Genomic DNA, 16,517 nt, shown 5'->3' with positions numbered 1-16,517 from the left:
GAAGTCAGACAAACAATTTAAAATAAGCCCCTTCCTTCTGATAAAAATATTCTCCTTTAAAGAATACACGGGGCTGAAGGCATTATTGAAAGGGGTTAACATAAATCCTCTGCTGAAGGCCACACATAACAGATCGAGCAACGAACGGCTTAGGGCCTGGATTACAAACAATTTCAGATAGAACAAATTTTAAGAAAACAAACTTTTTAAAATAAAATCAATCTTCAAAATTTTAATTTAACATGGCTGAAGGCCCTTATAAAAAATAAATTAAAAAAACTGAATTAATACACAGTCAAAGGCCTCGCATAATACTTCAAACTAAAATGAAAAACACAATCTAAAGCAAACATAACAAGTGGTGCTCAGAAGTGTTCCAAGGGGCGGCCTGAGAAGGTAGCTCAAACGTAAGGTGAGGTGAGAAAGGCAGCCAAGAGTTGAAGTTAAGTCATCGGACCCAAACTAGGATGGCCAAACTAGGGATGGCCCAAGGACCGACCAACAATTTAACCAATTCCCCTCCATCCGACCAATGGTACAACGATGGAAAATGTTGGCCAAGGACGAGGATACGAACAGCAATACATTTACAGAAATTGGCGTGTAAAAACAGCCAAGGGAACAATAACCACTCTAAGCAAAATATGAACCAAACAACCTAAAAGGCTCTTGAACCACACGCCATGCCGGGCAGCATCAACATGAAGAGAAAAGGCACACTGCTGGAAAAGCGCACTAACGAACAGGGCAGGTAACTGGGGCGTTAACGGCCACAGGGCAGAAAATACCGCTGGTGCACTTCACTGACAAGTAACAGTCAATTTAATAATTAATCACAATATAGGAAGACGGCTGCAAGATTTCGCCGACTCCGACATACCACACGTTGCTGCTGGCCCGAATGGCCCAGGAAGCAACAACCCGCAAATGAACGAAGAGCTGTCACAATAGTTGAGGTTTCATAACAGGTTAACTGATCACTCAGCTTCAGCATCCAGGTTGGGTGGGCAACGAACTTTGTCGCACTCGCAGCCATCGCCTCACGATGCAACAGCGCGTGCACGCTGCCAGCAATCCCGGCCTGACGATGCAATTCAGTGACTTCCTCGCTGCTGTGTCCCAACTGACTGACCACCACACACACCACCACCACCTGGAAATACTAGCGGTCACACCAAAGATAGTAGGACAGTACTATTGTCGATAAGCGCTGCTCTTTCCAGCCAGGGACGCAAGCCAGCAATTTCGTTACGGCATTAAGTACGGAAAAAACAAGACGCCACTCGACGTGACAAAATGACAAAGAACAAACGGCATGACCGCGAGCTACACACGGCTCAAAGACGTTTATCCCACTGGGAAATGAGATAATCAATTCTTGATTTGTAGAACGCAGTCGGTCGCTGGTGCATCCTCAACCGCATGAACTCTTACACTTTCTCGACCGACTGAAGACAACTTCCACAAAAGACTCTCTACAGGTCAAACAAGTGGTAATCCCACGAATCTGGGCTGTATGGACAATGCTGCATTGTATCCCAACCAAGTCGCTGAAGCGTAGCCTTCCTCCGATTGGCATTGTGGGGATGGGCGTTTCATCGTCCAACATGACACTTAAGTACGTCCTACAGCATTCCCAGGTATTGTGACGCTATAGCGCGTCGCAGTTTCTGCAACGTGTCTCCATAGCTCTATGCATTGTAGTTTCACGCTCGAGGAAACTTACGAGCAGAGAGCCTCTGCAGTAGAAGAAGTTATCACGAACATATCCGAGCTTGCGTTAACAACTATGGATTTCTTTGGCGGGGGAGATGGAGGCTGACTTTGCCGTTTGCCCTCAGGCTATCGTAATGCTGTCGGGCGGAATCATGCTGTTGTACGATAAAGCCGGCCTCTACACTGACAATCGGACCAAGGCTACACTTCAGCGATGCAACAATGTCCGTACAGCCCGGATTTTTCACAGTGTGATTTTCACGTCTTCTGCGCCCTGAAAAAAGAAATGAGTGTACGTCGGATTCAGTCGGAAGAGGAAGAGTGAGTACTGTTGAGGATCCGTCAGTTATTCCCTGATTGACTTAACACATGTCCTATCATCCTGATCCTTCTTATCTACATCTACATCTACATGGATACTCTGCAAATCCCATTTAACTGCCTGGCAGAGGGTTCATCGAACCACCTTCACATTTCTCTATTATTCGAATCTCGTATAGTGCGCGGAAATTATGAACACTTATATCTTTCCGTACGAGCTCTGACTTCCCTTATTTTATCGCATTCGGAGGAGAAATTTGTTGATTGGAATTTCGTGAGGAGATTCCGTCGCAAAGAAAAAACGCCTTTCTTTTAATAATTTCCAGCCCAAATCCTGTATCATTTCTGTGACTCTCTCTCCCATATTTCGCGATAATACAAAACGTGCTGCCTTTCTTTGAACTTTTTCGATGTACTTCGTCAGTCCTATCTGGAAGGATCTCACACCGCTTAGCAGTATTCTAAAAGAGGACGGACAAGCGTGATGTTGGCAGTCTCCTTAGTAGGTCTGTTACATTTTCTAAGTGTCCTGCCAATAAAACGAAGTCTTTGGTTAGCCATCCCCACAACATTTTCTATGTGTTCCTTCCAATTTAAGTTGTTCGTAATTGTAATACCTAGGTATTTAGTTGAATTTACGGATTTTAGATTAGACTAATTTAAGGTGTAACCGAAGTTTAACGAGTTCCTTTTAGCACTCATGTGGATTACCTCACACTTTTCCTTATTTAGGGTCAGCTGCCTCTTTTCGCACCACTCAGATATCTTTCCTAAATCGTTTTGCAGTTTGTTTTGATCTTCTGATGACTTTATTAGTCGATAAACGAGAGCGTCGCCTGCAAACAACCGAAGACGGCTGCTCAGATTGTCTCCCAAATGGTTTATGTAGATAAGGAACAGCAAAGGGTATATAACATTACCTTGGGGAACGCCAGAAATCACTTCTGTTTTGATCGATGAATTTTCGTCAATCACTACGAAATGTGACCTCTCTGACAGGAAATCACAAATCCAGTCATATAACTGAGACGATTAGACCGTTTTCTTCGAGGTAATTCATAATGTTCGAACATAATATATGTCCCAAAATCCTGCTGCATATCGACGTTAACGATATGGGCCTGTAATTTAGTGGATTACTCCTACTACCTTTCTTGAATATTGGTGTGACCTGTGCAACTTTCCAGTCTTTGGGTACGGATTTTTCGTCGAGCGAGCGGTTGTATATGATTGTTAAGTATGGAGCTAATGCATCTGCATACTCCGAAAGGACCCTAGTCGGTATACAGTTTGTACCAGAAGATTGATTTTATGAAGTGATTTAAGTTGCTTCACTACTCCGAGGATACTTACTTCTGAGTTACTCATGGGGGCAGGTGTTCTTGATTCTAATTCTGGAATGTTTACTTCGTCTTCTTTTGTAAAGGCAGTGTCTTCCATAATTCTGTTTCTTTCCTCGCCACTTCTGCTCACTTATGACCTTATCGATCTACATAATTCCCAACATTCATCTGTAGCACCACATCTCAAATGCTGCGATTTTCTCTTCTTTCCCAGTTTTCCCACAGTCCATGTTTCTCTACAATATAATCCTCTGCTCCAAAAGTACATTCTCGGAAATTTGTTCCTCTATTTAAGACCTATGTTTGATACTAGCACACTTCACTTGGGCAATAATGCCCGTTTTGCCAGCATTAGTCTCTTTTATGTCGTCCTTCGTCTGTCAGTCAAGCATTATTTTGCTGCCTAACTAGCAGAATTCATTAATGTTATTTACTTCATGATCCCGTGTTCTGATGTTACGTTTCTCGCTGTTCTCACTTCTGCTGCTTCTCAGTACTTTAGTCTTTTTTCGATTTACTCTCTATCCATATTCCATACTCATTACATTGTTCATCCCATTCAACACATCCTGTAATTCTCCTTCAGTTTCACTGAGGACAGCAATGTCATCAGTGAATCTTATCACTGATATCCTTTCACTTTGAATTTTAATCCCACTCTTGAACCTTTCTTTTATTTCCGTCATTGTTTCTTCTATGTATGGATTGAACAGTAGGGGTGAAAGACTACATCCCTGTCTTCCACCCTTTTTTAATCCAGGCTCTTCGTTCTTGGTCGTCCACTTCCCTTCTGGTTCTTGTACGTACTGTATATTACCCGCCTTTTCTCAGAATTTCGAACATCTTGCACCATGTGACACTGATGAATGGTTTTTCCAGGTCAACAGAATCTAAGAACGTATCTTGATTTTTCTTCATTCTTTATTCCATAATCAACTGCAACATCTGAATTTCTTCTCTGGTGCCTTTACTTTTTCTATAACCAAACTGATCATCATCTAGCAGATCGTCAATTTCCTTTCCTGTTTTACGAACTAGGATATGATCATTTCATCTTCCAGTAGGATAAATGACTCAACGCCTGTGATGACACACAGTTAACGTTTCTGTCTGTGCCCGGTTATTAATCCAAATTAGTACACATAACAAATAAACAGCGGCCGCTGTACTTCACAACCATGGTTTCTCAAACTAGTGAACTCAGGTTTAGTATCTTTACTAGCGCCGCGCCACTCAGTTCTATAGAAAATTCGCCGGCCGGAGTGGCCGTGCGGTTCTAGGCGCTACAGTCTGGAACCGAGCGACCGCTACGGTCGCAGGTTCGAATCCTGCCTCGTGCATGGATGTGTGTGATGTTCTTAGGTTAGTTAGGTTCAATTAGTTCTAAGTTCTAGGCGACTGATGACCTCAGAAGTTAAGTCGCATAGTGCTCAGAGTCATTTGAATCATTTTATAGAAAATTCTTATACGGTGGGTTTTATTTGTCTGGTTGTCGAAATGGCGGTACTAAAAAAATTATTAGAAATCTACTCTGTAGGAATCAGCATGGGTTTCGAAAAACACGATCGTATGAAACCCAGCTCGCGCTATTCGTAAGCGAGTCTCAAGAGGGCCATAGACACGGGTTCCCAGGAAGATGCCGTGTTTCTTGACTTCCGCAAGGCAATCGATACAATTCGCCACAGTGGTTTAATGACCAAAGTTAGAGCATATGAACTATCAGAACCAATTGTGTGATTGGATTGAAGAGTTCCTAGATAACAGAACGCACCATGTCATTCTCAATGGAGAGAAGTCTTCCGAAGTAAGAGTGATTTCAGGAGTGGCGCAGGGGAGTGCCGTAGGACCGTTGCTATTCACAATATACATAAATGATCTTGTGGATGAGATCGGAAGTTCACTGAGGCTTTTTGCGGATGATGCTGTGGTATATCAATAGGTTGTAATAATGGAAAATTGTACTGAAATGCAGGAGGATCTGCAGCGAATTGACGCATGGAGCAGGGAATAGCAATTGAATCACAATGTAGAAAAGTGTAATGTGCTTCGAATACATAGAAAGAAAGATCCCTTATCATTTAGCAACAATATAGCAGGTCAGGAACTGCAAGCAGTTAATTCCGTAAATTATCTGGGAGTACGCATTAGGAGTGATTTAAAATGGAATGATCATATAAAGTTTTAAAATGGAATGATCATATAAAGGTGATTGTCGGTAAAGCAGATGCCAGACTGAGATTCATTGAAAGAAGCCTAAGAAAATGCAATCCGAAAACAAAGGAAGGTTACAGTACGCTTGTTCACCGACTGCTTGAATACTGCTCAGCAGTATGGGATCCGTACCAGATAGGGTTGATAGAAGAGATAGAGAAGATCCAACGGAGAGCAGCGCGCTTTGTTATAGGATCATTTAGTAATCGCGAAAGCGTTACGGAGATGATAGATAAAGCCCAGTGGAAAACTCTGCAGGACAGACGCGCAGTAGATCGGCACGGGCTTTTGTTGAAGTTTCGAGAACATACCTTCACCGAGGAGTCAAGCAGTATATTGCTCCCTCCTACGTATATCTCACGAAGAGACCATGAGGATAAAATCAGAGAGATTAGGGCCCACACAGAGGCATACCGACAATACTTCTTTCCACGAAAAATATGAGATTAGAATAGAAGGGATAACCGATAGAGGTACTCGAGGTACCCTCCGCCACACACCGTCAGGTGGCTTGCGGAGTATGGATGTAGATGTAGATGTAGATGTAGTCTATGGCAACAGGCCCTTGTAACAAACTGACTGCTCGTACTTAATTAACTTAAACTAGGACTTCAGATTAAGGTGGTGAACGAACCATTTTATAAATTAACAAGCACTAGCCATAATAGGAAATCAGACGTGCTGTAATATTAAGGCGAGCGTTAGGCTACTCAGCTATTACCAAGTGAGAATCATTTACTAAAGAATTGTAAGTACCGCCACAGAGAGAAGTGGACGACGAAGACAACAAACACGTCTGTTGTTCCCTTCAGTACTGCACGAGGTAAACTAAATAGCTATAGAGGCGCAGGTAGCAAACAACGTGGACAAGCATAAACCATGTCCATACAACAAGCCACAAGGCCCTCAACTTTTAAAGGAACTTAAAATGCACAACAACAATTATGAGACAACTCGTCAATCAATAGACATGTTGTTGTTGTTGTTGTCTTCAGTCCTGAGACTGGTTTGATGCAGCTCTCCATGCTGCTCTATCCTGTGCAAGCTTCTTCATCTCCCAGTACTTACTGCAACCTACATCCTTCTGAATCTTCTTAGTGTATTCATCTATTGGTCTACCTCTACGATTTTTACCCTCCCTGCTGCCCTCCAATGCTAAATTTGTGATCCCTTGATGCCTCAGAACATGTCCTACCAATCGGTCCCTTCTTCTTGTCAAGTTGTGCCACAGACTCCTCTTCTCCCCAATTCTATTCAATACCTCCTCATTAGTTATGTGATCTACCCATCTAATCTTCAGCATTCTTCTGTAGCACCACATTTCGAAAGCTTCTATTCTCTTCTTGTCCAAACTAGTTATCGTCCATGTTTCACTTCCATACATGGCTACAGTCCATACAAATACTTTCAGAAACGACTTCCTGACACTTAAATCTATACTCGATGTTAACAAATTTCTCTTCTTTAGAAACGCTTTCTTTGCCATTGCCAGTCCACATTTTATATCCTCTCTACTTCGACCATCATCAGTTATTTTGCTTCCCAAATAGAAAAACTCCTTTACTACTTTAAGCGTCTCATTTCCTAATCTAATTCCCTCAGCATCACCCGACTTAATTTGACTACATTCCATTATCCTCGTTTTGCTTTTGTTGATGTTCACCTTATATCCTCCTTTCAAGACACTGTCCATTCCGTTCAACTGCTCTTCCAAGTCCTTTGCTGTCTCTGACAGAATTACAATGTCTTGGGCGAACCTCAAAGTTTTTATATCTTTACCCTGGACTTTAATATCCACTCCGAATTTTTCTTTTGATTCCTTCACTGCTTGCTCAATATACAGATTGAATAACATCGGGGAGAGGCTACAACCCTGTCTCACTTCCTTCCCAACCGCTGCTTCCCTTTCATGCCCCTCGACTCTTATAACTGCCATCTGGTTTCTGTACAAATTGTAAATAGCCTTCCGCTCCCTGTATTTTACCCCTGCCACCTTCAGAATTTGAAAGAGAGTATTCCAGTCAACATTGTCAAAAGTTTTCTCTAAGTCTACAAATGCAATAGTCATAGACCTAAATTAACAACGGGAACCCGACGGCGGCACCATTAAACCTGCCAATGCTCGTACAGGTAGGAACAACCAGATCAGAGCAAACAAGAATATAACCAGACACATATAATACTGTGTCGGACACAGCTCTCATAGGCAACATGTCCACACATCACGCCACTAAGTTGACAGCTAACTAACAGTGGTACCTCCAGTCTCAGTTTAGTGACTGGTGTTGCGCACATCATACAGACGCCTTACTTTCCAGTCATCGTCTCGGGAAGGTGCAGACTATTTCTTCGTCAGTACCTACTACTCGTGTCGTATCTCCAAGACGTCAAACAGTAGCTACACGGCCTTAACACAAGTCAATGCAAAACAAAAGACAACCAAATTATACGTCCAATATCTTTCATATGGTTGAACCAGAGAAACAAGCGACACCTGTGTTCCACGTTACCGATCACACGTCATAGTGGAACCACTCGCACTGGAGCTGTATCCGATTCCCGAATGCATGATACCAACAACGAGGAAGCCATATGCTACTGATGATGATTTGGTTTGTGGGGCGCTCAACTGCGCAGTCGTCAGTGCCCGCACAACGTCCCAAGTTTTACACAGTCCAATCTAGCCACTGTCACGAATGATGATGATGATGATAAAACTTCGAGGACAACATAAACACCCAGTTCCCGGGCAGAGAAAATCCCCGACCGGCCGGAAATCGAACCCGGGGCTTCGTCATCCAGAAGCAGCTACGCAGGCCGCTAGACCACGACCTGTGGACATATATGCTATTGACAATTACTACGAACCAGCTCAAATAAAATTGCGGGATCCGACCGCAGGAAGAATTCTAACCGTTGGACTACCACCGCACACCCGACACATGTGTACTCAACTGACGCTCGCAAGTCACAGCGGAACCACGCCGTGTGGAGTTGTACTCGCTATCCGAACACACGACACTAAATGGACCAGGAAAACGTAACTCTTTTACTCTCCCTACAAAAGCACACCCACAATTGCGTGTGAGATGCCAGCCACACGCTACAGTCTGGAACCGCGCGATCGCTACGGTCGCAGGTTCGAATCCTGCCTCGGGCATGGATGTGTGTGGTGTCCTTAGGTTAGTTAGGTTTAATTACTTCTAAGTTCTAGGTGACTGATGACCTTAGAAGTTAAGTCTCATAGTGCTCAGAGCCATTTGAACCATTTTTTGCCCTCCACCGGCAACAACTCCAATCGGGTCCCCTCCCCTTTCCTCCAAGGCTGCAGGTCGAGTAGACTTCACATTACTTTTTGCAGTCGTGACGTCTCTTGTGGCCTTTCTACTATCGACTTTTGCGAACTCGTGTGAACGACCAATGCGTGAACTGTGCGCATTTCGATTATTCACGTACTTAGTAGAGTGTGTGGCGCCGTATGCTTTTTCAAAGCAATGACGCAATGAAAATGTATCACAAACGTGTCACCCTTAGCATTCAACGTCAGTTAATAACACAGCAACACTACAAGGCTTTAAGAACTATTATGACAAGTAAGATCTGAGATGTGATACCTGAGCTTCTCCTGGCGTAAACTATGTTCAAAGTACTTACGGGCATTCAGCCAGGTTAAATTTTCGACAACTGCCGATATTTTGGCGGATGCACACTCCGCCATTTTCAAGGCTTAACTGCAACGAGCAGACGAAGTGCAGAAAACACGAGAGCTCGGTTCTGCGAGTCTAACAGAAAAGATAACACACGAATAAACAAAAGCCACCAAAGATGAACGAAGTCAGAGCTATCGATAGTAAGAAACTATGGACTGGTAGTTGAGGAAACGTTAACTCTGTCCCTATGTTTTTTAACAAGTGAAAGAGCAGGATTCCAGGCCGAGTTTAAACAAAAGCCTCCATCCTATTCACAAGGTTGCTAGCTAATTTAATTTCAACAGACTCCTTAATCACACTATCCCAATAGCCGGACGTGCATGCTAATATCTCGGTATTATTATACCACATGGGGTGACCAGTGTCCAAACAATGTTCGGCAATAGCAGATTTGATAGGCTGCTGTAGTCGCGTGTGCCGTTTATGTTCAATACACCGGTCCTCCACGGTCCTGATGGTCTGACCAATGTATGCCATGCCACAGCTACAAGGAATGCGATAAACACCTGCCTTACGTAAACCAAGATCATCCTTAACAGACCCCAAAAGCGCTTTAATCTTAGATGGAGGTCGGAAAACACATTTCACATTGTATTTCCGTAAAGTACGACCTATCTTATTTGAAGTGCTTCCTATGTAGGGCAAAAAGGCAATAGATTTAGGAGTCAACTGAGAATCATCATCAGTCACCTGGCGCACAGTTGGTTGATATCGCAACGCCCGTTCAATCTGTCTTTCACTATACCCATTGTGGCGGAAGGTAGCCTCAAGATGGGCCAGCTCAGCAGGCAAAGTCTCAACGTCGGAGATGACATGTGCCCTGTGTACCAGGGTACGAAGTACCCCTTCACGTTGGGCCGGATGATGACAACTGTCCGCCTGCAGATACAGGTCAGTGTGAGTACGCTTGCTATAAACTGCATGTCCCAACGATCTATCCACCTTCCTCCTAACCAAAACGTCAAGAAAGATCTGAGATAACATTCGCATGATTAAGCCTTTGCGTAATGGATAACGTAGCGGTTTATGGAGTGAAACGATGTTAGTTCGCAAACCACCACATGCTAAGCGCTAAGCACAGTCTCGGACTTCGTTATAACTGTAATACACATATGTTATGATTTAAAATTTCCCTCTCGTTAGAGAACGAAGGATGAAATAATTATCTGGCTTTTTATTTTCGAATATGTAGTGATTTCCAAGTGTATAAAAGGTCAACAACCTAACAGAAAAACTCATATTCTACATTGTCACAAATATTTCGTACGTTGCGCGACCAGGAACTCATTCCTGCAAAGAGTTCTGCGAAATGCTCCTCTCCCAGCACACCCGTAAACATCAATGCGGCGCTATAGCGACTGACAGATCAGTAGCGTCGTTTTTGGTCACCTTCACAGTGCCCCTAGGTCACGATTACGTCAGTTCCTGCAAAAAATAATGTGAAACATACTCGATCCTCCCAGACAGCATCACCCCTCACGGAAAGTGGCGAGATTTTTCAATGGCGCTCCAGGCGGGACCGCACGGCACAAGCTTTCTACGGCCCTGATCAAACTATGATATATTTAGTACCAGACTATAACACAACTCAGTAAGGAACCTCTGTTTGACCTAACTCTCCATTTGAGTGATATTGGTATCTAGATAAACATATACTCCTTGTTGTGAAGTGTTAGGCTCAAGTGCATTCCTTAGTACAAAATCATGCAATGTTACTTTCCACATGTAGTGACAAATTTTTCTGGCACTGTGTTTAATTGCCTTTCATTTTCATACATGATCTGTTGTCATAGCTGTGTACTTCATCTCGAGTCTAGTTCGTTCAAGGTCGAGAACCTGATGTTAAAAAGAAGTGAATAAATACAAATTAAAATTACCCCAGAAAATGAACACACGGAACTCGAAACAGCAAATGCAATGTATAAAGCACAAACCATTGTGATGGCATACGATTATTTTAGTTAAGGTGAGTCATTATACGTATTAGAACTCTAAATTAGTTGTAGAATTCGACAGCAGCTACACACTGAAAGTTTGATGTAACAGCCCTATATTTCAGATCTGCTGTGTTTATTGCATGATAATGCAATGCGTGCTTTTGTTCTGTATATGGTGACAAAGAAATTCTTTTTGTTATTGTCTTAATATCGACTAAATATTGTTTCAGGACAGTAACGACGTGCTGCTTGACATAGCCAACAGGATATTTCTGAAAGAGGGTTATGGCATCAAAGAAGGGTTTAATCAGTCAGCAATTAGGTTCAAGGCTGGAGTAGAAGAAGTTGATTTCCTACAAGAACCACAAGCAAGAAAAATAATAAATGACTGGGTCGAGTCGAAGACGAATAATAAGATAAAAGACATAATTCCACCAGGTGAGCAAGAATCATTGCCATTATACTTAAGTCTGAATTCGTAATCAGTAACTGATCAGATAAATATTTCAGCTAAACTAATTACAGATGCATAGGCTGGATATTGGTCATCAACTGACCTCGAATACCTTTTCCTTGCGATAATGTGTGTAACATTGTACGTAGACCAAATATATGACTTTACTGAGCTGCATGATATTGTCGAAGGCTGTCATTGCGAGACACAGAAAGCTATTTTTATATTTGATAAACCATTTCGTGTGAGCCGGAAACAGAGTGACAAATGTCTCGCTCTAGATCTTTCTGCATATTATGAGCAAGATTTGTTGCAGCTTAGGCATTGGCCAAATAGGGACACGAACATGGACTTCTGAACAGGACAGCTGTAAGTACATCTACAGCTCTAACAGTCGCAAATGCAATCAAAGCTTCATGTTACCTTTACTTCTTTCTTACGATCAACATTAGCGTATGTAGCGTGTTGGAGTAGATGTTTCTTGAACAAGGGGCCTCCAATGGCTGTTCTTATTATACATAGAAGCTACTTACGACCTGCAACTTGTGTTCATAAATTGGAAAGTGGCAGAGCTATTCTTTACATTTTTGTGTGCATTACTGTTTTATCATTTGCTTAAGCAGTCTTTCGTGGATGGTGGGATCTTTTTAGAACGTTGTTGTTACGCCACAATATTCTAAATTTAATTTCCAGGAACCAGTGAGAACAAACCATGAACCCCGCCTCAAGAAATGAAAACCAGCAAACACAACACTTCATGTTATGTTATACGTCATTCAAAGTAAAATTTCGGAGCACAATGCGATTTTTAGAAAGTGATGAGTCAAAGTTCTGTCAACGAAGCACGGTAGCATGCTTGCCATTGCAGGATCTGTCGCGCTTCCTTGACCCCGAGGCCTACCTGTTTGATTGTCCTTAAAAAGGCTCACAAGTGCGAATGTGAGGGGCGCTCCCACACTGAACGGCACAGAACGTACTTCTAGAAGAATGGAAATCGGTCGGTAGCCATGGGAAAGTTATTCGCTATATCTTTACAAGCAAGGTCCGAGAGTTGTTTGCAGCTAAGAGCATCTTTCCTCTAGCGGCACTCTTGTTTCTTCTTCTTCGCTTTTCAGTGATCATGGTTATCGTAACTACCGCGATAGAGTACACCACGAAGATGACGTGCTACACACTCGAAATTTAACCGACAGGACGAAGATGATGTGGTACGCAAATGATTAGCTTTTCAGAGCATTCACACAAGACTGGCGACGGTGGCGACACCTACAACGTGTGGACATCTGGAAAGTTTCCAACCGATTTCTCATACCCAAACAGCAGTTGACCGGCGTTGCCTGGTGAATGCGTCATGTAACGAGAAGAAATGCGTACCATCACGTTTCCGACTTTGATAAAGGTCGGATTGTAGCCTATCGTCATTGCTGTTTATCGTATCGCGACATTGCTGCTCGCTTTGGTCGAGATCCAATGATAGTTAGCAGAGTATGGAATCGGTGGGTTCATAAGGGTAATATGGAACGCCGTGCTGGATCCCAACGGCCCCGTATCACTAGCAGTCCAGATGACAGGCATCTCATCCGCATGGCTGTAACGGATCGCGCAGCAACGTCTCGATCCCTGAGTCAACAGATGGGGACATTTGAAAGACAACAACCATCTGCACGAACAGTTCGACGACGTTTGCAGCGGCATGGACTATCAGCTCGGAGACCATGGCTGCGGCTACCCTACTGGATGGTAACACAGCTTTCGTACACTCCTGGAAATTGAAATAAGAACACCGTGAATTCATTGTCCTAGGAAGGGGAAACTTTATTGACACATTCCTGGGGTCAGATACATCACATGATCACACTGACAGAACCACAGGCACATAGACACAGGCAACAGAGCATGCACAATGTCGGCACTAGTGCAGTGTATATCCACCTTTCGCAGCAATGCAAGCTGCTATTCTCCCATGGAGACGATCGTAGAGATGCCGGATGTAGTCCTGTGGAACGGCTTGCCATGCCATTTCCACCTGGTGCCTCAGTTGGACAAGCGTTCGCGCTGGACGTGCAGACCGCGTAAGACGACGCTTCATCCAGTCCCAAACATGCTCAATGGGGGACAGATCCGGAGATCTTGCTGGCCAGGGTAGTTGACTTACACCTCCTAGAGCACGTTGAGTGGCACGGGATACATGCGGACGTGCATTGTCCTGTTGGAACAGCAAGTTCCCTTGCCGGTCTAGGAATGGTAGAACGATGGGTTCGATGACGGTTTGGATGTACCGTGCACTATTCAGTGTCCCCTCGACGATGACCAGAGGTGTACGGCCAGTGTAGGAGATCGCTCCCCACACCATGATGCCGGGTTTGGCCCTGTGTGCCTCGGTCGTATGCAGTCCTGATTGTGGCGCTCACCTGCACGGCGCCAAACACGCATACGACCATCATTGGCACCAAGGCAGAAGCGACTCTCATCGCTGAAGACGACACGTCTCCATTCGTCTCTCCATTCTCGCCTGTCGCGACACCACTGAAGGCGGGCAGCACGATGTTGGGGCGTGAGCGGAAGACGGCCTAACGGTGTGCGGGACCGTAGCCCAGCTTCGTGGAGACGGTTGCGAATGGTCGTCGCCGATACCCCAGGAGCAACAGTGTCCCTAATTTGCTGGGAAGTGGCGGTGTGGTCCCCTACGGCACTGCGTAGGATCCTACGGTCTTGGCGTGCATCCGTGCGTCGCTGCGGACCGGTCCCAGGTCGACGGGCACGTGCACCTTCCGCCGACCACTGGCGACAACATCGATGTACTGTGGAGACCTCACGCCCCACGTGTTGAGCAATTCGGCGGTACGTCCACCCGGCCTCCCGCATGCCCACTATACGCCCTCGCTCAAAGTCCGTCAGCTGCACATACGGTTCACGTCCACGCTGTCGCGGCATGCTACCAGTGTTAAAGACTGCGATGGAGCTCCGTATGCCACGGCAAACTGGCTGACACTGACGGCGGCGGTGCACAAATGCTGCACAGCTAGCGCCATTCGACGGCCAACACCGCGGTTCCTGGTGTGTCCGCTGTGCCGTGCGTGTGATCATTGCTTGTACAGCCCTCTCGCAGTGTCCGCAGCAAGTATGGTGGGTCTGACACACCGGTGTCAATGTGTTCTTTTTTCCATTTCCAGGAGTGTATTTGGTGCTACCAGACAACTGTATGGATTTGGCCGATGTGGCTACCTGCCGTGTTTTCCTGTATAATCACCGTGTCCTTGGTTAACGTGTGTTAAGAGCCGATGATGATTACGAATGAGGAGGCAGCAATTCCTTTGTTATTTAACTGTGGCAAAGTGTTTCTTAAAGTCGACAGTCGTCAGTATCGAGTACTTGTGTGCAACATTCCACGCAGATCGCTGTCCAAAATCACGATTTCTCTGTTCTTTGGAGATGGCTACCTATGAGGAGGTTGGGCGACTGCGCTGCAGGCAACCTCCACCCTACCTTCAACAGCACTTGATTGTTCGGTCATAGTGTTAGTCTAACGCTTGTCTCGTTTGGCGCTCCAGTAGGTGAACGCCACAGCTCTTGAATATCAACGATGTACAGTGCTAATTGAATACGTGATGCTAATGATAGACCCGTCATATAAAAGATTTACAGTATAGAATTAACCCCTTAAAACTGATTAAAGTTCTAGATTAAAGATAAAAATAAAAGATCGTGGCACCTTAGAGGTACTCGAAACACTCAGAAGAATGCAACACTTGTCAGAAACTATGGCAGCTTAATCCAGAATCGATCGTCTACCGGTGCTGGTGCTCAAAAACAGTTAACCTTCCGATTATTAGCACAGCTTTGGCATGATGCGAATTCATGACATTCTGCATTAAGGGGTCAAATATAAAACTCTGCGGAACACAACTCTTTTGGCGTCGGCGAGACGATGTATCTTCAATTGCGCGTCCATAAAGCGCGCGGTCTTGCTTGCAGCTATGCAGGAATCTGTTCGTTGTTGCAACGAGTGTTTGAAAAAGAGAGATTCACCGGATATCATAAGAGAATATATTGAAGTTTTTATTTTCATATGAAGCATCTGATTTTACGAATACACAAACATTTTTGGAAGTATCTGATCTTTAGGAACAAATTTTAGTTTCTCTTTTACTAAAGTCAATATGCCTTCCACTGGACGCACGACGAACATCCAGACGATTCAGATTCGTTCCGTACTTAGCGAACATGCCTGGGGCTACAGCATTCACTGCTGCTGCTGTGGAGCGAGAGATAAGGCGACCTTAGAGGCAAATAATGCAAACCTAGATCCGATAAACTTCTCATGGTTGGGGTTCAGTCATGTATAATTTTTTAAAGGGCATCATATTTGCCGTTGACTATAGAAATTATTTATTTCACAATTGAAATTTTCGGACTTTGGGCCACTTTCAAGTGATATTGCAAATGATATTGTTTCCGCACGAGTCCCGCTTTGAAGTTCTGCGACTTGTGTACATTCCATCGTCAAAAATAGGCCTTTCCACTTTAGATATAGTCTGCTGTTGTTGTATTTCTACAGTGGAAAGGGCTATTTTTGGCGATGACATGTGTACATATCAGACGATTTTAAAGTCCGACATGTGTTGAAGTAAAATCTTTTGCGGAGCCACTTGCAAATGACCCTAATGCCGAAACTGCAATAGGGAAATAAGTAATTTATAATGTCAGCGACGAACATAAACTCCTTAAAAATATAATAGATCAATTCGCCTCTTTCTGGCTAAACAGGCAGCTCATTGTTATAAAATGTTCTTACACACAGATGGTAGTGCGGTGTTACTAAGAA

At 44.1% G+C, this 16,517-nt stretch overlaps 1 protein-coding gene across 1 annotated transcript in view; it reads left to right on the top strand.

Annotated features, from left to right (window-relative positions):
* The window catches only part of LOC126335469 (leukocyte elastase inhibitor-like), an 87,625-nt gene that overhangs the window by 21,518 nt on the left and 49,590 nt on the right, over positions 1 to 16,517 (top strand). The window contains exon 4 of the mRNA XM_049998783.1: positions 11,469 to 11,676. Within this exon, the coding sequence (XP_049854740.1) occupies positions 11,469 to 11,676 (208 nt within the window). The remainder of the gene's footprint in view (positions 1 to 11,468; positions 11,677 to 16,517) is intronic.

Source organism: Schistocerca gregaria, chromosome 2 (genome assembly GCF_023897955.1).
Source record: "Schistocerca gregaria isolate iqSchGreg1 chromosome 2, iqSchGreg1.2, whole genome shotgun sequence".
NCBI lineage: Eukaryota > Metazoa > Arthropoda > Insecta > Orthoptera > Acrididae > Schistocerca > Schistocerca gregaria.
Note: the sequence above shows the minus strand (reverse complement) of the source record. Positions and strands in the feature narration are given on the sequence as shown.